General features: G+C 50.1%; 1 protein-coding gene across 1 annotated transcript; it reads left to right on the top strand.

Moving 5' to 3' along the window:
- On the top strand, positions 1-24,628 carry HCN3 (hyperpolarization activated cyclic nucleotide gated potassium channel 3). The gene is made up of 8 exons (XM_035098554.2): positions 1-146; positions 12,356-12,785; positions 15,741-15,902; positions 17,099-17,317; positions 18,950-19,096; positions 19,960-20,200; positions 21,273-21,437; positions 23,290-24,628. Exons 1-8 carry the CDS (start codon positions 22-24, stop codon positions 24,387-24,389), a joined length of 2,589 nt encoding a protein of 862 aa, XP_034954445.2. The 5' UTR covers positions 1-21; the 3' UTR covers positions 24,390-24,628.
- The last annotated feature ends 1,074 nt before the right edge of the window (positions 24,629-25,702 follow it).

The following is a 25,702-nucleotide window of genomic DNA, read 5'->3' as shown; positions in this document are numbered from 1 at the left end:
GTGCAGCGGCAGCTGGGGGCCATGCTCCAGCCGGCCGTCAACAAGTTCTCGCTCCGCATGTTCGGCAGTCACAAGGCGGTGGAGATCGAGCAGCAGAGGGTCAAGTCCGTCGGGTACTGGATCATCCATCCCTACAGCGATTTCAGGTAAGCGCGGGGTAGGGGGTGGGTTCCGGGCACCCCCACCCCAGGGGCCCACTTCTCAACGGGGGTGGAGGTGGGTGCGCCCAGGAAGAAGGACCCACCAACCACGTCGCGGGAAATCAGAGCGCGGCGCTCTCTCCAAGGTGCTGAATCTCTCTCGCTTGGAAGTGGCACTCTCGCCCAGGCCGGGCTCACTGTCTGAACGGCCAGACGGCGGTGGTTTGCTTTGGACTGTCCTCGGGGCGGGGGCTTTTCCGAGCGGCTCTTAAAATAAAGCGCTGGGCGCATTCATGGCGTCATCGGCCTCTTCCACAACATTACCCTTACCAACTTCTCTTTAGCACCCCCCCTCCTTGCAAGGCGAAAAGGGGGCGGGGGAAGATGAGAGAGACATATACTGTATTCTTGAAGCAATAGGGCCAGCCACGCTTCCCAGGCCTATTTGGGCCACGTCTTCCCGTTGTTTACTTATTCATTTATTCGTTCTATTTATATCTCCTGCCATTCAGTTTACAGTAAAACTCCCAGGACAGATTCCGAATTATCCCCACTATTAAAAAGGTGGGAGGAGCGAAGGGGGGGCGGGGGGGGGAGTGAGTCATCCCTTATCCACCAGACCAGGTGCTCTCATTTCACATCCTGCCTGCAGGAAAGCAAAGGTCTTAAATTCCTCCTTGACCGGTCTGTGTGTGCCACCTGGGCCTTGCCATTGCCATGCGTCTGGATTAACCAATCTGTGTTGGCCCTTGGTAACACAAATAAGGACCACAGCTCTTGTTGTGGATGTAAATTGAAGGTTAAGGGGAGCCCTCAAACAGAGGCTGTAGTTCTGTGGTCAGAGCCTTGCCTGCAAAAGGCAGCATATCCAGGTAGTCCTGTCTGAAATCTTGGAGAGGCACTGCCAGTCAGTGTACACAGCACTGAGGTACATGGACCAATGGTCTGACTCAGTGTAAGGCACATTCCTATGTCCTCCTGCCTGTCTGTCATGGGTCCCTAGGCAGAGGAATCCTTCAGGGGGAAGGATCATAGCTCAGTGGTAAAACACATCCTTTAAGGATAATAATTTTATTATCTGTACCCTGCCCATCTGACTGGGTCACCCCAGCCACTCTGGGCAGCTTCCAGTATATACAAAAACATAAGAAAGCATTAAACATTGAAAACTTCCCTATATAGGGCTGCCTATAGAAGTCTTATAAAGGTTGAATAGTTACTTATATTCTTGACATCTGACAGGAGAGCGTTATACACAGGGTGGGTGCCACTACGGAAAAGGCCCTCTGCCTGGTTACCTGTAACTTTACTTCTCACAGTGCGGACACTGTCAGAAGATGCTCAGAGCTAGAGCTCAGTGTTCAAGCTGAACAATGCGGGTGAAGACCCTCCTTCAGGTATATGGGGCTGAGGCTGTTTGGCATCCTTGGCATGCCAAAGGTCCCAAGTTAAGACGACAACAACAACAACAACAACTTGTACCCCGTCCATCTGACTTGGTTTCCCCAGCCACTCTGGGTAGCTTCCAACAGATTATAAACAACACATAATACACCAGGCATTGAAAGTTTCCCAATACAGGGCTATCTTCGGATGTCTGCAGAAGGTCATATACCGTATTGGCCCGAATATAAGCCACACCCATAAATAAGCCACACCTTTAAAATTCAAGGCGGGGGGGGGGGTTAAAAAAGACAATACCCAGATGTAAGCCGCTCCCTTAAAATTCCTCAGGCACTCACACCTGTTCCGTTTTACCGTATGTCTCTTTCAGCAGTGGTATTGTAGAAGCCATTTTTGTAAGGTTGTGAATTTAAGCTGCACTTTAACTTTTCACTGTTGGAATTTGGGGGGAAATTGAGGGTTATATTCAGGCCAATACGGTAGTTGTTTATCTCCTTGACACCTGATGGGAGGCTGTTCCCCAGAAGGCCCTCTCCCTGCTTCCCTGTAACTTCACTTCTCTCAGTGAGGGAATCTCCAGAAGGCCCTCGGAGTGGGACCTCAGTGTCCAGGCTGGACGATGGGGGTGGAGACGATCCTTCAGGTATCTTAGAGAATAGCTACTAGTTAGTACTGATAGCATGGAGCTAGATAGATCAACAATCTGACTTGTTATAAGGCAGGCATCCCCAAACTGCGGCCCTCCAGATGTTTTGGCCTACAACTCCCATGATCCCTAGCTAACAGGACCAGTGGTCAGGGATGATGGGAATTGTAGTCCAAAACATCTGGAGGGCCGAAGTTTGAGGATGCCTGTTATAAGGCATCTTCCTCTTTTTAAAGGGGTTGCAGGACTGTCCTAGAAGAGCCTAGGCCAGGTGTGGAAAACCTCGGGCTCAGGAGTCAAATGCGGCCCTCCAGGCCTCTCTATGCTGCCCCCAGAACCTCTCCCTAAGCCATGCCTCTCAGCTATCCTGTCAAACACTCTCCTCAAATATTTTGGCCTGGCTGGGTTGAACCTTGAATTAGGCTAGTGCTTCTTGCTTGCATGGGTGGATGTTGGAGGAGAGAAAGAAAAAAGTGTGTGTGTGTGCATGTGTGTGCGCGCATGCAGAAGCTTCTGACCTCTGAGTGGCTGGACTGCCACGTATTGTACAAAAGCCAATTGCCATATCCATTGCCCTACCCACTTTTGTCCCAGGCCACGCCTACCTCCCACCTCCATGCTCTCTCTGTATCCCCAAGCCACACCCCTCTTCCTAGGCCACGCCTCTCAGTAGCCCTGCTTCATATACCCCTCAAGTGCCTTTGCCTGGCATGTAGCCCCCCCCCCCCCGGAAACTTTACTATGAGCCAATATGGCACCCTTGCCTAGGAAAATGTTCCCCTATCCCAGGCTTAGACTGCTGAAAAAAACGAGCTGATAGCTAGAAGCACAGTGTTTATGTGAGGATGGAGAGAGGACTATTGTGAAGTGACTAATATCTTTGTAATTCACTTACATTTTGTGGCTGAGTGCCAGGCTCTTTTCTCCTGGCCAGAACATGCCATCTCCTTTTAACCTCCCAGAAGGTTAGAGCCGGTTGTGGCTGAGGCCCCTTTCAGCTGGTGGGATGGAAGGCAGGGAGCTGAACAGTAGGTGGCGCCAGAGCCGACGGCAGGCAGAGGAGTCGGCTAATTCTAGATTCTAGTTTTGTCCCACCCTCCTCCTCCTCTTCCCCCTTACAAGGGGCAACACTGAGACTAAGGAGGTGGAGGAATCTGACAGGCAGGGCCACCCCCATGGACTGGATGTAGGTAAGGGGGCCACAGGTGGGGCAATGGCTGAGGGCAGACTGAGCTTGGTGGGGCACTGCCCCATTTGCCCTCATGGACCAGCCTCCCTTTTCTGGACTGGGACCAGGTTCAAATGCCTGCTTAACTTGTGATGCCCATCAGGTGGCGTCAGGCCAATCACGATCTCTCAGTTTGGCCTACCTCACAGGGTTACTGTGAAGGTGAAACAAGGGGGTGTCCTGCTGGCTACTATGAGCTCTTAGAGCAGAGTTTCCCAAACTTGGGTCTCCAGCTGTTTTTTGGACTACAGTTCCCATCATCCCTGATGACTGGTCTTGCTAGCCAGGGCTGATGGGAGTTGTAATCCAAAATCAGCTGTAGACCCAAGTTTGGGAAACCCTGTCTTAGAGGAAGGTTGTAAAGTGTTTTAAAAATAATTATCAAACTTTACATGTAGGTAGGGGAACCTGTTGCGTTCAAGACATTGCTGGACTCCAACTCCCATGTGCCCCAGCCAACATGTCCAATGGCCATGGGTGATAGGAGTTGTAATCCAGCAACATATGGAGGGCCACAAGTTCTGCACCTAGGAGGTACGAGGTAACATGGAGAGTGCCCAGCAAATGAACAGTCAAGGAGGATGCTCTGGAGCAGGCACCCCCAAACTTCGCCCTCCAGATGTTTTGGACTACATTTCCCATCTTCCCCGACCACTAGTCCTGTTAGCTAGGGATCATGGGAGTTGTAGGCCAGAACATCTGGAGGGCCACAGTTTGGGGATGCCTGCTCTGGAGGGATAGCCCTGTAGTAGAGCACTCTCTGAGGCATGTAGATAGCCTCAGATTCAATCCCTAGCATCTCCTGTAGGGCTGGGGATGTTCTCTGTCTAAAACCCCGGAGAACTGCTGCCAGTCAGTTCTGGGAGACTGGGGAGGGAGGGGAGCTGCCCTTTGCAGGAAGAGGAGACTCCCTGGCTTCTTCAGCAGCCTATCTGATCTCTGCCTCTTGGCCTCCCTCCTCTCCAGCCTCCGCTTCTGCCTCTAGTTCTGAACTGCTCTCTGATACAGACTCTTTCTGCTCACTAAGCCCTGTTACCTCTTCAGTTTCAGACACCTCCTGCTCCCAGTCCTCTCCTTCTGACTACTCATCACCATTCCGCCACCAACCCCCTGGCTCTGAGCCTTCTTCCCCTGGGGGTTCCCTTGGGGGCTCCGCAGCTGGTGCCTCCAGCCAGTCCATGACACCCAGAAGGGAATATGACCCTCCAGGTGAAAAAGGTCCCCTACCCCTGCTAAAGGCACAGGGATGATTCTCTACGGGTACCTCTAGCTCACCAGCTGTCTTTGGACTACAGCTTCCATTATCCCTGATCCTAGGCTGCACTGGCTGGGGCTGATGGGAATTTGAGTCCAACCATTTCTGGAGAGCCACAGGCTTCCCCACCCCTGAGCTACAGAAGAGAGGCTTGGTCAGCAATGGAGTGGAAGGTGAAAATCTCTTTCAAAGTTTGACTCCAAAAGCCTGAGGGCTAGAATGTTGGTGGTTTAAAAACAGGAAGGCGATGCAATTGTCGGGCTGCCAGGTTTTGCACCAGAATGATTGCCCATCTTGTGTTTGCATAACAAATCTGTGGCCATGTGGAAATACATGCAGCCTGCTTCCCTTGGTCTCATCGCCGCTCTCTGTATTCCGACAGCTTGAAGATTTCCGTATTTGGCACACCCTGAGCAACAGATGTGTTCACATGTCAATAGAGATCAGGACCCAATTCACGCACACAGCAATTTCTCACAAACCAGAGTCAACACGAATTGCCTTTTGGGGCAAAATAGTTTGGGGGGGGGGAGATGAAAAAGAAGAATCAAGCAAGTTTTTTATATAGAATCATAGAATCAAAGAGTTGGAAGAGACTACAAGGGCCATCCAGTCCAACCCCCTGCCAAGCAGGAAACACCATCAAAGCATTCTTGACATATGGCTGTCAAGCCTCTGCTTAAAGACCTCCAACGAAGGAGACTCCACTACACTCCTTGGCAGCAAATTCCACTGTTGAATAGCTCTTACTGTCAGGAAGTTCTTCCTAATGTTTAGGTGGAATCTTCTTTCTTGTAGTTTGAATCCATTGCTCCGTGTCCACTTCTCTGGAGCAGCAGAGAACAACCTTTCTCCCTCCTCTATATGACATCCTTTTATATATTTGAACATGGCTATCATATCACCCCTTAACCTTCTCTTCCCCATGCTAAACATACCCAGCTCCCTAACCATGAGCAGCAGATAAGGCTGTTCTTGGGTACCACTCATAGTTAGCACAAGTCCCAGCTCAGATTACCTAGGCTTAGGGCTCAGTGCAACACAGTAGTAAAAAGGACTGGACAGGAGCAAAGCAGCAGGCATGGTAAGCCATTGGATTTAAGATGCTGCACAAACCAGGTCCCTAAATGGCATAGCTGCCAAGTTTCGGATTTGAAAATAAGGGATCAGCACCCTCACCTGTCCTGGGGACAGTCCACACTGTGGGGCGCGGTAATCCCCCCAGGCTACAAATTAATTTACACCAGGCTACATACCCTCATCTTTCCCCACCTTCAGAATGGACACCAGTCCCATCCATCTCCCCATCCCCCCTCTTCTTCCCAATGTCTCAATAACCGAAACTGATTTGTTAAAATGTTAGAGGGGAAAAATATGAGAGAGACGTTGTACACACCTCTGTAATATAGCAAAGGTGGATATTAATACATAGCCAGTGGTCAGAGATGATGGGAGCCACAGGTTCCCCACTTCATGTCCCACCCTATTAGGGATCACATCCTGTATTAAATGCACTTGCAGAGGTGTAAAGCAGGGTTGAGGAGCCCATGGCTTTCCAGATGTTGTTGGACCCCAACTCCCGCCTGCACAGCCAATGGTCCTGAATGATGGGAGTTGGGAGTCCAGCAGTATATGGAAGGCTACAGCTTTTCCAGCCTTGCTTTACCACCAAGGAATTCCAGATCAGGAATCCTGGGGGTAAATGAGCGAATCAAAAGCAGTCCAAGGTATGCAAACAGGTATGCAAACCTATTACTTTTTTGGTGTGTGCATAATATACTAAGCTTGACGTACAGTAGCGGGATTAGGGTGCATTTGCAGAGGGCATTCAAGCCTTGCTGGAGCAAGTCTTTATGGATTCCTTCTCCCTGAAGTGCTAGCTTTCTATGGACAGGCGTGCATGCAGGTTTTATTTTTGTTTTGCTTTTAATGTGGGGATTGGGGACGCTGTCAATTCCATGATCTCCCCTCTACCTGCAATCTGAAAAGCATAATTCCTCTCTCTCATCTATCTAGATTAGAGGTTGCCTCTATTTCGAAGAGACCCATAAATGAACTTAAGCTATTCAATAGGTCTCCACTGAGTACTTAGTTGGACACAATCCCGGCTACTGGCTTATTGAGCTTTCATAAGCAGCTTCCAATATGTCTCCATCTCCCAGCATATTCCAGCCCCCATGAGGACTAGGAACCTGCTTTTAAGTTGCAGGACCCTTGGTACTCACACAGTCTTGGTTTCCTTTCTTGAACGGCTAATATGCAGGATGCTTACAGACCTGCCAGTGGCTGGCTATATACCCCGGCACTCTCTTGGACCAGCACCTAATTTTATGTGAATTGCTAGCCTGTCCTCTGTGGATTTGTGTGGATTAACCTGTCCAGGTTCAGACATAACGAGTAACTGTCTCAGAACATAGGAATCTGCCTTCAACTGAATCAGACCATTGGTCCTTCTAGATCAGGCATCCCCAAACTTCGGCCCTCCAGATGTTTTGGACTACAATTCCCATCATCCCTGACCACTGGTCCTGTTAGCTAGGGATCATGGGAGTTGTAGGCCAAAACATCTGGAGGGCCGCAGTTTGGGGATGCCTGTTCTAGATCAGCATTGTCTACACGGACTGGCAGCAGCTCTGCTCAGGATTGCAGGCTGGGTTCTCTCCCAGCCCTCCCTGGAGACGCTACTGGGATTGGAGCCTGGGACCTTCTGCATGCAAAGCAGGTGCTTGACCGCTGAGCCACGGTCCTTCCTGATGAATCTGCACCAAATAGTCAGTCTCCTATTTGAGCAACGTAAGCCCAGGGTACCAGTAAGAGACACTTGCCTCCCTGGCATCTGGCACAGCAGGAACCTGGGAATTGCCAAAAGGGAACTGGGGATTTAGTTGGCACAGAGAAGGGAATCCCACGGCAGCAGTCTCAGCCTGCCAGCTCAAGGAAATCCTATAAAAGGGAACCAGCGAAAAAGTCACCTGAGCGGAAAATTCTAGGGCCTGTGAAAATGAGCTCACCTTCACCAGAAGGCTGGGGATGGCTTCCAATCTGCAAGGACTAATCCCAGCATTTCCCTAGTTCTCTTCCTTGGTTCACTCACCTCAGCTCAACTGCAGACGACTCAAAGTGACCTTCAGGTCACCTTGGAACTTTTGGGTGGACACATCCATCTCTCTAATGCCAGTGTTCAAGTGCTGAGTGCAGTTCGTTATATTTGCCAGAAGGTCGCAACAGAACGGGGAGAACGGAACGGGGTGACTGGGGCCTTGAAGAGCTTTACTCTAGAGTCTAGACAGCACCATTTTATTGCAGTGTGTAATATTTAAAAGGAAATCTAAACCACTTCCCCCGTTAATAGCCAAACAATTTCCATTGTGACCAGGGCGCTTTTATTTATTTATTTCAGCCAGAGCTCAGCTCTGGCAGCTCTCAGGTGGGCGCCATTGCCATTCTAAGAGAGCAAGTTCAAGGTGAGCCCCAGTACCTCTTTTTCTAGAAAAATTGCACTGATTGTGACCAAAAATAACTCACTTTCACTTACACACACACACACACACACACACACACACTTTTCTGCTCGTCATTTTTATAAGGCAACTTTCTGGCTGCACAATCTTGGGGTTGTTTTTCAATGTGGATTTCTACCCTCTCAGAGTAAGTCAGGAATGTCCTAAGATGGTGAAAAAGACTCTCTGCTTTCAACAGGAGATTTTTCAACAGGAGAAACTTCTTCCAACACTGCACCCCTCCTTGCTGGGAAACGCTTCCCCTGAGGGTTTATGGGAATCGGAAAATATTAAGGGAAATTTCCTCTTTTATCAGTTTCTAAATCAGATCAGGTCTTGTCTCACCCACTAGGAGAACCTTGATGTTATAAGAGCAATGGACAGAAACGCTTGGCTTGACTCCCATAATCCTTTGCTCGCTCCACTCAGCATACAGAGGAATTCTCATTGTCTCCAGGCCTTGTTCATTGATCTTCAACAGATGGTATGTTACAGGGCAAAGGCTTTTGACCTTCTCCTTAGGATGAAACATGAAATAGGATTAAGCGTTGTTGATCGCGTAATGATCTTTGGTCAATAAACACATGGCTTCTCTATGTATTAATTCTTTGAGCCCTTACGAAAAACAAAAAGCCAACTGGCAGATGGAGAATGTAATTCACAAAGAAAGCTCCCCTGAATAAATGGATGTGAATGACAAGCCTTTCTTTCTTTTTATTTCTGTGATCTATAGGCTGATGGATTGATTTGCGGTTTTGAGCAGTGAAGGTACAGGGAAAAGCTATCCCTTTGATTCCCCTCGGCACACCCATCCCGTCCAAACCTTGTGACACAAAAGAGATAGAGTTAAGAAAGAAGAGGATAAGTGGAGAAAAAATATGTCGAGAGCAGGAACACCAGGGCCCTGCATATTCAGCTTCAGTGCTTGGGCAGAGCATCAAAAACCTATGAAGCAACTATAATGTTAAATAGGGTACCTCTGAGTACGTCCAGAGTGCATTTGCCACTCCACTGCATAATCACTACCTCCTGCCATCCCAATCTGGGGAGAGGGAGCACGCTCTCTCACAGAAAAGGAATCAGAGCTTAGAAATGACCTGCAACAAAAGGGAGGGAGTGCTCCTGTTCAGGGTTTTAGCTAGCCAAAACACGGGTGGCGCTGTGGGTTAAACCACAGAGCCTAGGGCTTGCTGATCAGAAGGTTGGCGGTTTGAATCCCCGTGACAGGGTGAGCTCCCGTTGCTCGGTCCCTGCTCCTGCCCACCTAGCAGTTCGAAAGCATGTCAAAAGTGCAAGTAGATAAATAGGTACCGCTACAGCGGGAAGGTAAACGGTGTTTCCGTGTGCTGCTCTGGTTCACCAGAAGCGGCTTTGTCATGACCTGGAAGCTGTACGCCGGCTCTCTCGGCCAATAACGCGAGATGAGCACCGCAACCCCAGAGTCGGTCACGACTGGACCTAATGGTCAGGGGTCCCTTTACCTTTACCCTTTCCCACATGCTCCGTTCCTTTCTCCCTCCTGCTTTCCTGTGGTAGAGTCCACAATTTGTGACCACTGAGCATGCAGATTTGGGCAGATTTGAGTCCCCTCCTATTTTTGGCTCCTCCCCCTTTATTGGAGGGTCCTTCTGTAAACCTTGGGGATCCCCCAGACCTGTTAATACCCCTCCCTTGTGCCTGGAGGGTAGCTTATCGGAACTACATAGAAATAAAGTGAATTTGTACCTGCTGTTATTGCTGTTCTTTGTGCTGGTCCCTAGGGTAACCCAAGAGATGAAGTCAAAGTCTGGTCCGTGGTTTGTAGGTTCAGGGTTGAGAAAGTCCAAAGTAGCCAGAGCTGGGTGCAGGGCAAGGCGTCAGGTGAGGACAGGAACAGGTTCATAGGTCAGAAATGTAGGCAGGAAAGCTGGGCAGGACGAGAGCAGGGTCTAGCAACCAACAATGTTGCTCCCACAACCCAGGGTGGGGTTTAGCTGCCTTTTATCTAGAGCGGGGTAACGGACGGCCCCGATCCCCTGGCGACTCACTTCCTCGCCTCGCCTGGAGGCGAGCACTCCTCCTGCGAGTACTCAGGTCTCTTCTTCTATCAGCCCCGAGTCTCTGCAGCTCGGGAGACGCCGGTGGGTTACTGGACCCAGGAGCCGCCTCAGCCCCAGCCGGCAGTGGACCAGCTGCCGGTGACGACCCGGCTGATGGCAACGAGGTATCCCCTGCCTGCGTCTGGAACCAAAGCAGGCTCAGGCCCCAGACTCGGCTCAGCTGATGCTTGTTGCAGAGGAGGCTGAGCAGACTGAGGCTCCTCAGAACCAGGCCCCAAACTAGGTTCAGCCGATGTCCCAGGAATAGAGTCCAGTGCAGGCTGCGATTCCTCTGGCTCTGAGTCTGAGCCCAAGTCCCAGGCTATCACACCATTACTTCGGTACTACTAATACCAGTGGGGTTTTTGGGGGGAAGAAAAATAGGTGCCAGTAAACACCATGCCCTCCCTCACCTGTGCCACTGCCCCTGCTTGCCTGCTCTCCCCCGCATCCAGGGGCATAGCAAGGCGCCGCGACACCCGGGGCGGCAAATTGCCATGCACCTGAGGGGTGCGGCATCGCTACGTAACGACGCAGGGATATCGCAACCCCCCTGCAAATTCAAAACGGAGCCTGGACACTCCGTTTAGGCTCCGTTTAGAAGTCGCGGGGTGTGTGTGATCCCCTCTATGTTGTACGCATGCGCAGCATCCCGCTGCACATGCGTGCTAGGTAGAGGGGGGTTGCCCCCCATGACTTCTAAACGGAGCATCCAGGCTCAGGCGCTGATCGCGGGGCAGGGGCGCGGCCCTGAGTGCCACCCGCACGGCGCCCAATCACTCAGCCAGCACACCTGCAGCTTCTCCCCCCTCGAGGCTGCCGTGCAGAGGTGAGGGGAGGGGGCGCAGCCCTGAGTGACACCCCCTCCGGGGCGGTGCCCGGGGCGGACTGCCCCCACCCCCGCTTGCTCCGCCCCTGCCCGCATCTTTGCCACTTCCTCCACCACCACTTCCTGCAACTGCAGTGACAGCCTCCTGGAGGGCTTTAATAACAACCGTTATGATCATCAAAGCGCCTTCCAGGAAGGTGCCCACCAATCGTAAATAGGGCGCGCCAGTGCAGAGGCAGTATAGAAATGAAACGAGTAACAACGATAAATTGCAGTGTTAAAAAAAAGGGAGGGCACCAAGAAATTCCATTGTGGTGGCTGTAAAGGTAGGCAATCAGCTTATCCATGTACGCATACCCTCCAACATTTATCCGATGAAAATAGGTACGTCCAGTGCTATTTTTCTAGAAAAAGAGGTGCTGGAACTCACTACAAACACCTCCCTCGTTCTCTTAGAATGGCAATAGTGCCATGGGTGTAGTCAAGAGGGGGCAGGTGCCCCCCAAGCAATAAAAATCGATAAAAAGACAAAACTAACCGAGGTTCTGCCCCCCCCGCACCGGCAACAAAAGCCTGCCCTCCAACAAAATCCTGGCTACGCCCATGAATAGCGCCCTCCTGAGAAGCACTGGAACTGAGTTCTGGCAAGTACTGGCTGAAAAAAAAGCTCCGGGGACACCCTATTCCATACCCTCCACCATTTATCCGATGAAAATAGGGACATCCTACCATCCTCTCCAACATTCCTCCAATTAAAATAGGGACGTCCAAAGGAAAAGCGGGGCATTCCAGGATTAAGTCATGAACCAGGACAGCTTCAGTAAATCTGGGACTGTCCCTGGAAAATAGGGACTCTTGGACAGCCAGTGTGGTGTAGTGGTTAAGAGCGGTAGACTCGTAATCTGGGGAGCTGGGTTCGCGTCTCCGCTCCTCCACATGCAGCTGCCGGGTGACCTTGGGCTAGTCACACTTCTCTGAAGTCTCTCAGCCCCACTCACCTCACAGAGTGTTTGTTGTGGGGGAGGAAGGGAAAGGAGAATGTTAGCCGCTTTGAGACTCCTTCGGGTAGTGATAAAGCGGGATATCAAATCCAAACTACTACTACTACTCTTCTTCTTCTTCTTCTTCTTCTTCTTCTTCTTCTTCTTCTTCTTCTTCTTCTTCTTCTTCTTCTTCTTCTTCTTCTTCTTCTTCGTACTTTACCCAAAACCCTCAAGAAAATTCCTTTCCCTCCTTGCCGTGACGAAGGTGCGCTTGCTTCTACTCCCTTTGCAGGTTTTACTGGGACTTGATTATGTTGCTCCTCATGGTTGGCAACCTCATCATCTTGCCCGTGGGAATCACGTTTTTCAAGGACGAGAACACCCCTCCGTGGATCGTCTTCAACGTCCTCTCGGACACCTTCTTCCTGGCCGACCTGGTCCTGAACTTCCGCACGGGCATCGTGGTGGAAGACAACACCGAGATCATCCTGGACCCTCACACCATCAAGATGAAGTACCTGAAGACCTGGTTCCTGGTGGACTTTGTCTCCTCCATCCCCGTCGACTACATCTTCCTCATCGTGGACCTGGAGACCCAGGTGGACTCCGACGTCTACAAGACGGCCAGGGCGCTGCGCATCGTCCGCTTCACCAAGATCCTCAGCCTCCTGCGCCTCCTGCGCCTCTCCCGCCTCATCCGTTACATCCACCAGTGGGAGGAGGTGAGTCAGCATCAGGACCACTGCACCATGTGACTCCAGCCAAGGTAGATGCAAAAGTACGGTGGCCCACCAGGTTGGGCTTCTTGATAGGCCTCCCACTTTACCAGCAACCCATGGCCTTCCGGGCTGCCTTCGGTTTCATGTGCTGGTGACCAATTAGTTTCCGTGCCCAATTCAAAGTATTGGTTTTGACCTATAAAGCCTTAAATGGCGCAATACGTCAAGGACCGCCTCTTTCCGTATGAACCTACCCAGACCCTGAGATCATCTTCTGAGGCTCTCCTTTGTGTGCCTCCTCCTCCTCCAGAGGTCCAGAGGGTGACAACACAAGAACAGGCCTTCTCTGCAGTGGCTCCCCATCTGTGGAATGCTCTCCCCAGGGAAGTTTGCCTGGCCCCTTCATTACACACCTGTAGGTGCCAGGCAAAAATGTTCCTTTTTAACCAGGCCTTTGGTTGATCTGTTTGACATCCTATACCCTTTCAAAATGTGGCTGTTTTCGTGTGTGTGTGTGTGTGTGTGTGTGTGTGTGTGTGTGTGTGTGTGTTATTGGGTTGTTGTTTTTATTCTGATTATATATGTTGTGATCTTTTCTGTGAACCGTCCGGTGACCTCCAGGTATAAATTCAATCAATCAATAACAATAACAATAATAATAATAGTGTGCTCTGGTTGTTGCTGGAGTATGATTCACACAACCCTCTGGCGTCCTGAATTAATTAAATAATAAAGATTCCCCCACCGCCCATCGCAAGATTTACATACCACTTGATTACAGGTAGGTAGCCGTGTTGGTCTGGGTCGAAGCAAAATAAAAAATTTCCTTCAGTAGCACCTTAAAGACCAACTAAGTTTTTATTTTGGTATGAGCTTTCGTGTGCATGCACACTTCTTCAGATACAGTGAAATAGGAGTCCCCAGGCGCTTATGTAGAGAAGGGGTGGGGGGGTGGGGAGGGGAGGGGAGGGGGTATCACTCAGAAGGGTGGTGGAAGTGGGTGATTGACTGACTGATAGCTGTTGATGACCGAAAACGACTGCAAATGGTTTTGCATGTAAAAGCAAGGGTTGAGATTGCTGAAGATCGCTTACCATGTATAATGAGATAAGAATCTGATATCTCTGTTCAAACCAGGTCCCTCCATGGTTTTGAGCTTGGTGATAAGTTGTAATTCAGCAACTTCTCTTTCCAGTCTGTTTCTGAAATTCTTTTGTAGTAAGACAGCTACTTTGAGATCTTGTATAGAATGTCCTGGGAGATTGAAGTGTTCTCCTACTGGTTTTTCTGTCTTCTGGTTCCTGATATCAGATTTATGTCCATTTATCCTTTGGCGTAGGGTTTGGCCTGTTTGTCCAATATAGAGAGCTGAAGGGCACTGTTGGCATTTGATGGCATACACAATGTTAGAAGATGAGCAATTAAATAGTCCTGAGATGGTATGTTGGATGTTGTTGGGGCTAGTAATGGTGTTGTCTGGGTGTATGTGGCAGCAAAGTTGGCATCTGGGTTTATTGCAGGCTCTGGTACCAGTGTCCATGTTAAGTCTGGTGGTTGTATTATTGTGGGTGAGGAGTTGTTTAAGATTGGGTGGCTGTCTGTAGGCAATGAAAGGTCTTCCTCCCAGAGCTTGAGAAAGGGAGCTGTCATTGTCCAGGAGAGGCTGTAGATCTCTGATGATGCATTGTACTGTTTTAACTTGGGAGCTGTATGTGATGACTAGTGGTGTTCTGTTATTTTCTTTTTTGGGTCTGTCTTGCAGCAGGTTCTCTCTAGGTATCATTCTGGCTCTGTTGATCTGTTGTTTAACTTCATCAGGTGGATATTTTAGTTCTAAAAAGGTTTGCTGTAGATCTCTTAGGTGAGATTCTCTGTCTGTAGAGTTGGAACAGATGCGGTTGTAATGTAGGGCCTGGCTGTATACGATGGATTGTTTGGTATGTTTGGGATGGTAGCTAGAAGCATGTAGATATGTTTGTCGGTCAGTTGGTTTTCTGTATAAGGTGGTGTCTATACGTCCATCCTGTATTTTTATAGTAGTGTCCAAAAAATGTATTTCTTGCATAGATTGGTTCATTGTTAGGTTGATGGTGGGGTGAAAGTCATTGAATGTCTGGTGGAAGGTTTCCACTTGATTGTAATAAAAGCTCAGAACAGTTTGCAAAAGGAATAAGGCGATTAAATTGCCTTTAATAAAAACAGCTAAAAACAACTTAACTTTCCAAAAAAGAAGAAGATAAAATCCAGATTAGACCTGGCATGAAGCATCTTTCTCATTTCCTAAGAGAAATATTGCAGTTTTGTGGGCTCACCCAGACCCAAACTCCGCTAGAAATGTCTGTGACACGAACCTCCACCGACATGTAATATTGCTGTGGTTGTTACAATTAATTTGTTAATTGCCTTCTTTTTTTAAAGATAATTTTTATTCATTTCATAAGAAATTATACAAACAAACAGACAACAAAACAAAGAACATTTATTATATAAACCTAATTTCCCATAACCTCTTGGGGTGACTTCCCTCGAACACTTCCTTCTGAATTTCATTATATTACATCCTTAGCAGTTTATTCCACATTGTCTATTAGCCACTTTTTAATTTAATTAAACCACCATCACTTAATTCTTTACTTATTTCTACATTTTCTATTTCTAACTTTCAATCCAAATTTTAGCACTTATAACCTATAATAACTTTTCTAAGGGAAATAATGTTCTATATATTACAATGTTTCTTTAAATCATTTTTTTCCAATCTTCTTCCACCTTAATTGCCTTCTGAACCACTGTCTCAAGGTTATTCCCACGTAAGATAATTAAAAACGAGCGTATTTAAAGTGAGACGAAAACCCTCACAAGCGGTCCACTCTCTTGGTCATGCAGCCGAAAGACACCCCCGGCAGCCTCTGTCTCTCCCTCTTACGGTCTGTCCCGGCTTTCTCTCTTCTTACCCAGATCTTCCACATGACCTATGACCTGGCGAGCGCGGTCGTGCGGATCGTCAACCTCATTGGGATGATGCTCCTCCTCTGCCATTGGGACGGGTGTCTCCAGTTCCTGGTCCCCATGCTTCAAGACTTCCCTGAGGACTGCTGGGTCTCCATCAACCGCATGGTGGTAAGGGCCCCTGCACGGCATTCCTATAAACAGGCAGAGCCAGCTTAAGACAGGTCGAGGCCTGGCAGGTGTGGCTCAGCGTAAGGTTGATACCTATTTAAACCAGCCCCTTAAATCAGCCCATAATTCTAGAACAGGGTTTCCAGCTGACTACAACACCCATCATCCATAGCTAGCAAGGCTAGTGATCAGGGATGATGGGAATTGGAGTCCAAAAAAAAGGGGGGACTCAAGTTTGGGAGACACTGCTCTAGTTAGTATATGGTCGAAACACCTCTGGTCACATCACTCTTCCAAATTCTGACTTTTATTTGAGCCTATAATTCTAGAACAGGGTTTCTGAAACTTGGGTTTCCTTTTTAAATTATTATTAATTATATTTTATTACAATCACCAACACAGCAAATTTACATACATACATACATACATACATACATACATACATACATACATACATACATACAAAAACATACAAAAAACTTACAAAAACACAAACACCTACATTCCATTACCATACAATACCAATATTCATATCCTCAAAAAAATTTCTTGACCATTTATAGCTTATTACATCAATAAGAGAGAAAAAATTATGTATTTCAATTTCTTAGTCCTCTGATCTCAACAGAGGAAACTAAGTTTAAAAATAATCATGGTTCTTAAACTTCCCCACTTTATCTCTCCTTATATTCTAACTTTCTTTATCATAATATCGTCCTTCTGTACTGTATCATTCTTATCCTTTTTCTTATAGAACAAGAGTTATTCTATTGCAAAGGCTATGTTGGTGTCGCACCGTTTTTTAAAGTACTTAAAAAAGCTATTCCATTCCTCAATAAATTTGTTTCTCGGATTATCCGAGAAACCAAACTTGGGTTTCCAGCTGTTTTCCGACAACAACTCCCATCATCGCTGGCTAGCAGGATTAGTGGTCGGGGATGATGGGAATTGTAGTCTGAATTGGAGATCCAAGTTTGGGAAACCCTGTTCTAGAACGATGAAAAGAAGTGGGGGGTCCCCCCCCAAAAAATAAAATTAATTCAAGTGTGTGGTCACTTGGAAGTGATCTCTATGGTTACCTCTATGTCCAGAAACGGCTGTTTCAATGGGCCGGTAAGACTGCTCCCACCTCCACAAATGTGCACATGAGCGACGGCCAGCCTGTGCTGAAGCCCGCTTCTTTTCCTGTCCCACAGAATGACTCGTGGGGCAAGCAGTACTCTCACGCCCTCTTCAAGGCCATGAGCCACATGTTGTGTATCGGGTACGGGCAGCAGGCTCCAGAGGGCATGACGGACGTTTGGCTCACGATGCTGAGCATGATCGTGGGGGCCACCTGCTACGCCATGTTCATCGGCCATGCCACCGCCCTCATCCAGTCGCTGGACTCCTCTCGCCGCCAGTACCAGGAGAAGGTGAGAAGGGGGGAGCCGCTGCAGGGTCGCCAGGTTTTGCTTGTGGAGGAGCTGATGTCTTGCAATGTGCCTTGTGGGCAAGCTGAACTCTTGCAAGGCTCGCCTCGCCGGTCAGTTTCAAAGCAGGCCGGAAGCTGAGAGTTGCCATAGTCAGCGTAGACCGGTCTGAGCTAATTGGAGCAAGGGGTCTGACTCAGTCCCAGACTACTTCCCATGCTCCTATTTAATAAGTTCTTTTATTCAGAGCGATGAGGACTAGAACCTTAGGTTATCTTTAGGGGAAAGGGGCGCAGCTCAGCGGTGGAGTGCAATGCTATGCATGGAAAGGTTCCAAGCTTCGGTCCCCAGCATCTCCAGGTAGGAATGGCAGAGAGAACGCTCCCCGAAACCCTGGAGAACCTCTGCCAGTCAGTGCAGACAGTACTGAGCTAGATGGATCCAAGAGTCAGTCGAGGGCAACTTCCCATGAATGGTGGAAGATTCAGCACTGACTAAAGGGAGTATGTATTCATGCGGGGTGCAGTTCACCTGTGGAACTCATTGCCACAAGGTGTAGCGGTACAGCTTGTTGCAAGAGGATTAGACACATTCAGCTATCAATGGCTGCCAGCCACAATGACTATTTTCTGTGTCCTCTGTCGGAGGCAGTATGCCTCTGAAGTTACCGGGAATCCCAAGCGGGGAGAGTTGCTGTGGCTTGTGGGCTTCTCCTATGGGCATCTGGTTGTCCACTGCTAGAGCAGGACCCTGGAACAGATCACCTGGCTATGAGCCACAAGGGCCACAATTTGCCTCCCCTGTTGGAGGCAGGATGCCTCCGAACACCAGCTTCAATTCCCCAGAAGTGGGGAGAGTTGCTGTTGCACTCGGGTTGTGCTTGAGGGCTGTACCAATGAGGCATCTTGTTGGCCTCCCTGAGAGCTGTGGGATGTGATGCAAAAGTAGCAGTCAAGTACAACATTCCTTGTTCTCCTAGAGTGGACATGCAAGGGGCTGTTCGTTCCAGCCAGTCGGAACTTCCTGTTTCCTCCTAAACTGGGACATACTTCCTTTGCATGTGGCTAGAGGTGGGCGTGACCTTACCTGTCCAGGTAACAAAAGGACAAGGCACGCAGCTCTCTCTCTCTCTTTTTCTCGATCATTGGAGCAGCTTTTTAGCTAGAGATACTCTGTTAGCTTCTAGCCAACAGAGGACACTGGGATTATCCCCATATGGGATAGATCCACACGTACATATATATTTTGTAACTACGGTCAGGGATCCAACTGTGAACTGAATGTGAGCAAACTACTTTTTATATACTTTAAGCAAGATTGTGGCGTGATTATTCCTTTAAGAGGGATAAAAAGGAACTTACCAGGAATATACAATTCAATACTGAATTGTATAATAGTGAAAGGCTTACACAAGCCTGCAACCAGCTACCCGCTGTGCGTTTTAAAGGGGAAAGTAAAACTCTGCTAAGTAAAGGAACTTGCTAGTGTAAGTTAGGAAGGATATTAATAAACAATATATCCTCTCCTGCCTCCCTGAAAGTTCCCAAAAGAGCAGAATGTTGGACTAAGTTGGGCCTCTGGCCTGATCCAGCTGGGCTCTTCTGATATTCTTCTCCCCCTCGTCTCTCCTTCTAGTACAAGCAAGTGGAGCAATACATGTCCTTCCACAAGCTGCCGGGAGACACACGCCAACGGATCCACGAGTACTACGAACACCGTTACCAAGGCAAGATGTTTGACGAGGAGAACATCCTGGGGGAGCTGAGTGAGCCTCTCAAAGAGGTACATATCTGGGCAGCACCCATCTCTGGAGGGGGAGAGGGAGAGGTAGTCAAGGTTGGGGAACAGGGATATGGAAAAGGGGATCCACAGCTCTTCACTGGAAAACAGCACCCATATAAGCTACGGGGGGGGGGGAGTCTTAATGTTGTTGTACATGCTCCAATCTCTGGCAGTGGGTGGTGCTGTGGTCTAAACCACGGAGCCTCTTGGGCTTGCCAACCAGAAGGTCGGCGGTTTGGATCCCCGCGACGGGCTGAGCTCCCGTTGCTTTGTCCCAGCTCCTGCAAACCCAGCAGTTCGAAACCACACCAGTGCAAGTAGATAAATACGTACCGCTGCGGCGGGAAGGTAAACGCCATTTCCGTGCGCTCTGGTTTCCGTCACAGTGTCCCGTTGCACCAGGAGCGGTTTAGTCCTGCTGGCCACATAACCTGGAAAGCTATCTGTGGACAAACGCCCGGCTCCCTTGGCCTGAAAACGAGATGAGCGCTGCAACCCCAGAGTCGCCTTTCACTGGACTTAACCGGTCCAGGCGTCCTTTACCTTTTACCTCATCTTTGACACTTGCCTAGGGTTCTGTTCCCTTGGAATGAAGTCAACAGAGACCGTGGGGTCTTTAGGATATTCCTTTTTTTCTACGCATATATATAATCTGAGCATAGGTTGGAGGGGCTCACAGCACTGAAGCTCTCAACATTGCTTCCCCAATGGGTTTCCAGGGGGGCAGGGTGCCCCCAAAGTCCAGCCCAGAGCAAGACTTCCACTTCCACTTCCAGCAGCGCTCCAAAAACTCGCATGATTCTCTCACATGCGCGGGTTTTCTTCCTTTCCGATTTATGACCTGTCCTACCGCCCCCTTTTAGGAAATAATCAACTTCAATTGCCGCAACCTGGTGGCCAACATGCCGCTGTTTGCCAACGCCGACCCCAACTTCGTGACGGCCATGTTGACCAAGCTGCGCTTCGAGGTCTTCCAACCGGGGGACTTCATCATCCGGGAAGGCACTGTGGGCAAAAAGATGTTCTTCATCCAACATGGCGTGGTCAGCATTCTGACTCGAGGCTCCAAAGAGATGAAGCTCTCAGATGGTTCCTACTTTGGGGGTAGGTTTTAGAGAGGAGGGGTGTTTTGGGGGTGGGGGGTGGGGAGGAATCAGCGAGCTCCGAAACATGGCCTTGTGTTTTTCAAATATAATTACACTTTCAAAATTCAAGCTTATAGATGGCTGGTGAACTGGGGTTGCTGAATATGGAGGCAATAACTGCAATATAGGATGTTTAAGGTGTGAGCGCCAATAATTTTGTAGCCCAACCAAGAACACCCACACCGTTTTAACCCAATTCGCTCCTGTTTCCTACCATTCTTGGCAGCTGCTATGTGGCAAATTTGATGTTGCTGTTGATCTCCAACGGGGTCTCCAAACTAAGGCCCGGGGGCCGGATGCGGCCCAGTCAACCTTCTAAATCCGGCCCGCAGACAGTCCGGGAATCTGCATGTTTTTGCATGAGTAGAATGTGTCCTTTTATTTAAAATGCATCTCTGGGTTATTTGTGGGGCATAGGAATTTGTTCATTTCCCCCCCCCCCAATATAGTCCGTCCCCCCCCACAAGGTCTGAGGGACAGTGGACCGGCCCCCTGCTGAAAAAGTTTGCTGACCCCCTGTTCTACGTGCTCTATCATCCAGCTAATCAGGGATCACGTAACAAACATAATGACATCACGGCACCAAATAACCAATCAGGTTTGGCTATGTGAGAACATCACAAAGCCAAATCAGAGAGAGGAAAATACTTTCTGACCTCACACTGAATGGTTAGGACTTTTTGTGTGTGCCCCATTTTGCAACCTACCTGAATTAGTGCCGAAAGGGAAATAGGGAAAAGGTTTGGGTGAGCAGGTCGGCTCGAAAGGGGTCAGGTTTCCCCACCACCACCAAAAAAACCACACACACATGCTATTTGTGTCAGCTCCAGTAACTCCTTTTTGTAGAGGAGTATGAGAACGGTTTGGGCCTAAGATAGATGCACAAGCTCTCCTCCCCAAACTGCCTCTCCCAGACTTAACCTGGAGGGAACCGTTGCTCGCCATAGGTGATCAAGCGACAGGGCATAAACCTCTCCTGGCAAACACCTGAATCTGTTCCTGATCCCCATCACCTTGATTGGTCCCTGCAGAGATCTGCCTCCTGACCCGCGGCCGGCGTACGGCCAGCGTGCGTGCTGACACCTACTGCCGCCTCTATTCGCTCTCGGTGGACAACTTCAATGAAGTCTTGGAGGAGTATCCGATGATGCGCCGGGCCTTTGAAACTGTCGCCATGGACCGACTGGACCGCATAGGTGAGACGTGTGGCCGGAGGCTATTGCTCACTTGGACCAACGCACTGGCTAGGACAGGGGTGGGGCCTCATTCCCTTCTGGGCAGCCTTCTGGAGAGGACACATGCCGGTGGAGGCTGGGACCAGGGGCAGAAGCAGGCAGAGGAACAGAAGTAAATCCTGCCATTTGTACAGTAGGTTGGTTTCTACAGACACTCACACAACGCCTCTATCCTGCATCCAGACCAGCAAGAGGCATGACCGGAGTTCATGGGCACATCCCAATCAGGGGGAAACACTCACAGAGGTGTGTGGAGCTAGGCTGGTTAGGGGGGTGGACTGGGAAGACTCTCTAGAGTCTAGTGTTGGTGTTGACCTTTAAAGCCCTAAACGGCCCCAGCCTAGTATACCTGAAGGAGCGTCTCCACCACCATCATTCTGCCCGGACACTGAGGTCCAGCGCTGAGGCCCTTTTGACGGTTCCCTCACTGCGAGAAGCCAAGTTACAGGGAACCAGGCAGAGGGCCTTCTCGGTAGTGGCACCCACCCTGTGGAACGCCCTCCCATCAGGTGTCAAAGAGATAAATAACTACCTGACATTTAGAAGACATCAGGGAAGTTTTTAATGTGTGACATTTTTTTAATTAAATAATTATTTTTATTAAGGATTTTTTTTGGGTTACAAAGGTAGTGCAGTGTCTCATGCATCATTTTTACACATCAGTTTTACTTGTTGAGACATTATGAGAAAGGGGGGAAAGAGGTGGGTGGGATGGGGAGTTGGGTGTGGTGGATTGTCAATGTTTCTGTTTTTCTTGTTATGTGTAGGGAATGTGTGACATTTTAATGTATTTTAAATTTTTGTTGGAAGCCGCCCAGAGTGGCTGGGGAAACCCAGCCAGATGGGCGAGGTACAAATAATAAATCACTGTATTATTATTATTATTATTATTATTATTATTATTATTTATTAGAGAGAGAGCCCTAGAGACCAGCATTCAACCTGAGGTTCTCTACTCCTGGCCTGGGTGGGGCAGGGACTCTAGAAGTCAGAGGCACTGTTTATGAAGCAAAAACAAACCCCCTACTTATCTCTCCCTTTTTCTGCTCCCCTCTCTCTCACATGCACATACAAATACACACTCCCTCGTCATACCCTCCAACACCTCAAAGGAAAAAAATGGGGCGCCACCTTTCCGTTTTTATTCACGAAAGCACGGCAGCCATTTGGGGCACTGTGATTTGGAACGTTTTTGTGCTACAACCCCCCCCCCCAAAAAAAGTGCTTTTTTCAGTCACAGTGCAAGATCACAGCCCAAAAAAAGATTTCGGGGGGAAATTGTGGCACGAAATCCTACAAGAGATCACAATGCCCCAAAGGGCTGCCACGCTCTCGCAAGAAAAAAACAGATGTCCCAGTTTTTCCAGGAGAGTTGAAGGATATGCCTCTTTCTGCCACACTTCTCTCTCTCAATTCCTCCCTTTCTGCTGCTCACTTCTCTCTCACTCTCTTTTCGCCCTTTTCTCTTACTCTCTGGGTTGCATCCAGCTAAGCCCAACTCTGAGCAGACCCATCGAAACGAATGAACCTAACTTTGGTCCACTAACGGGTCTACTCTAAACAAGAGGCAGCCTTCCATTTCTGCCATCCTCTCCTTCCCTCGTCCCCCTGCCCTTTGCCACCAGCACAAAATTCACCCCGAGGTAGCTTGGCCAAGCCTCTGGCACTGTGAAAAGATGCTGTGTTTGCTTAAGGCCCAGTATGGAAGCTCTTCCACTGCTGTGTGTGGACATGATGATGATGATGATATTCATAATAATAATAATAATAATAATAAATAATGCCCTTTGCTCATTCTCCGGTGTCTCGCCAGGTAAGAAGAACTCCATCCTGTTGCGCAAACGGGCCGAACACAGCTCCAGCTCCGTCAACCAAGAGATCATCCAGCAGATTGTCAAGCACGACCAGGACATGGCGCACAACATCCAAGAGCTGCAGCCGGTGGTGGCCGGGCGCGAGCTGAGCGGCAAAGCCGTGATCTGGGAGCCCCTGGTACATGCGCCTCTGCAGACCGCTGCCGCCACCACAAACGTGGCCATTGCCTTGACGCACCAGCAGAGCCTCGCGGCTCACATCTTCCTGCCCCCTTCTTCCGTAACCAGTCCTCTGTCCCCTGACGGCACCCTATACCCTCGCCAGCCCCGGCGCTCCCAGCCCAGCTTGGCCGGCTCGCGCCCTTCGTCGGTCAGCTCTCCCGCCTCGGGGGCGCAGTCCCACTTACAGACGCCGGCGGTCGGGTCCCCGTCCTCCCCTATGGTCCAGTGCCCATCGCCCTTGGAAAGCACCGGGCCCCGCGGCGTTCCTCTTGGACCTCCCATCCCGCAGGCCATACAGAAGGCGGAAGCTGCCCCAGGAGCAAGCCAACCTCAGCTCTCCAAGTCCCGCACCGCCTCTGTTTCCACCTCGCTCCTGCAGCAGCCGGCGAGCGTTGCGGCCATCCCGCCCGGACGGACTCTCCACTACAGCCTCTCGCGGGCCACTGGATCCCACATCTCCTTGTTTCTGCAGCCGCAGCAGCTGGTCAAGCACCGCAGCACACAGGGCCTCTCGGCGGGCCGCCTCACCCAGGACGTCAGGCCGCTTTCGGCCTCCCAGCCTTCCTTGCCGAACCGGCTCACTCAGCTGGCAGACATGGGCCCCCCTCAGCAAGCCCAGAGGTCGGCCGGGAACCTGACGTACCGGTCATCTCCTTCGGTCCCTGGGCTTCTAGCCAAGCCAGCCCCCGGCGCTGCCAGGCGTCCTGTTTCGCCGCAGCAGGCCGTTTCGGGGTCCAGCCGGTCCGTGAGTGGGCCGAGCACCCCGCAGTCGCCTGCCACCACGCCCCGCCACACGGCCGCCCCGTCCCGCAAAGGTTCTGTGGCGTTTAGCCCCGACGTGGACACTGGGAAACCGAAGCTCACGTCCAACATGTGAGGCCACAAGGGTCTAGGGCTGCGCTTTCCTGGTGTTGGAAGGTCAGCCTGTAGGAAAGGCAGGCCCAGGGGGCTCGCCCAGAGATAAGGAAACGGGTACTTGGGCAATTCGCCACCATCTTGGGGCAGGCTGCGTCCACCTGATGGGTCTCTGAGCCATGACTGACTGGAGAGGGAGGGAGCCATTCCCTCGAGGAAAGCCCAACCTGCCCACTGCTGCCCTCTCAGCTCCTTGCCAAAAGGCACCCACTGAGCCCCGTGCCACACTCGTAGGGGGCAGGAAGCCATGCGGCAAACCCCCTCAGCCACCCTTTGGCTGGGGACACTTGTCCCTGTGCCTCATCTCTGCCCTGCCCACTTTGGACATATTAGTGCCTCCACACACCCCATTTCCACGCCTGCCCTCGACAGTGGGTTGTGTGGGCTTTGCCCCATATCGAAAACCCCACAGGGCCAGTGGGGTGAGGAGAGGCAGCAGAAGGGGTTCGCTTTCAATAAAGTCTGGGCGCCCCATTCCCTCAGCACAGCCTGTCTTTTTGAACGTGAAGGAAGAGGTGCGGAGGAGGCCTGGGGAAGGAGGCCGAACGAGAGTCCCGGAAGTCTCCGGCCACACAAAATCTGCCTCCCACTTCCAGTGCTGGGCGGTGACAACATTGTGGACACTCCTGGATGAGTGCCGTGCCCCCCTGTACCCTGTCTCTCCCCCGCCCTTGAGGGATATTTTTAAGAAGGAGATATTTTACCTGGTCCTGCTTCTCTTTCCCAACCTCCCCAACCCCGTTCTCAATTTGTGCAATATGAGATCTCAAGGTGTCTTGTGAGAGTGTGTGTAGCTGTAGAAACCCCGGTTCTGTGGGAGAGGGAAGGAAGCACACCCGTCCAAGTCCTTTGCCCCCCACATCTGTCTGTCTCTTCTGTCTTGGAGACAATGGGTTGGAAATCCGATTCTGATCTTGCTACTACTGCCATAAACTTAGCAGCTGGGCCAGGCGATAGGGAGCCCCTTATAATACACCTATAAACCCCCTGTGTCTTCTCCCAACCCAACTGGTTCAGGGACTACTCCACTCACTTGAAGGTGAATCGAGGCCTACCTGGTAGGGCTGCATTGCAGATTTCCTCAGAGGCGTAGACTTGGCATTTTGATCCCCGTTCCATCTGGGGAGGATGGCCTTAGAAAGCACGTGCCCCCTCTGCTTCCGATTAACCACAAGTTCATCCATACTAATGTTAGAATCATAGAAATGTAGAATTGGAAGGGACCCCCGAGGGTCATCTAGTCCAACCCCCTGCAATGCAGGAATCTCAACTAAA

This window comes from Zootoca vivipara, chromosome 17 (assembly GCF_963506605.1).
Source record: "Zootoca vivipara chromosome 17, rZooViv1.1, whole genome shotgun sequence".
Taxonomy (NCBI): Eukaryota; Metazoa; Chordata; class Lepidosauria; order Squamata; family Lacertidae; genus Zootoca; species Zootoca vivipara.
This window is presented reverse-complemented; position numbering and strand designations above follow the sequence as displayed.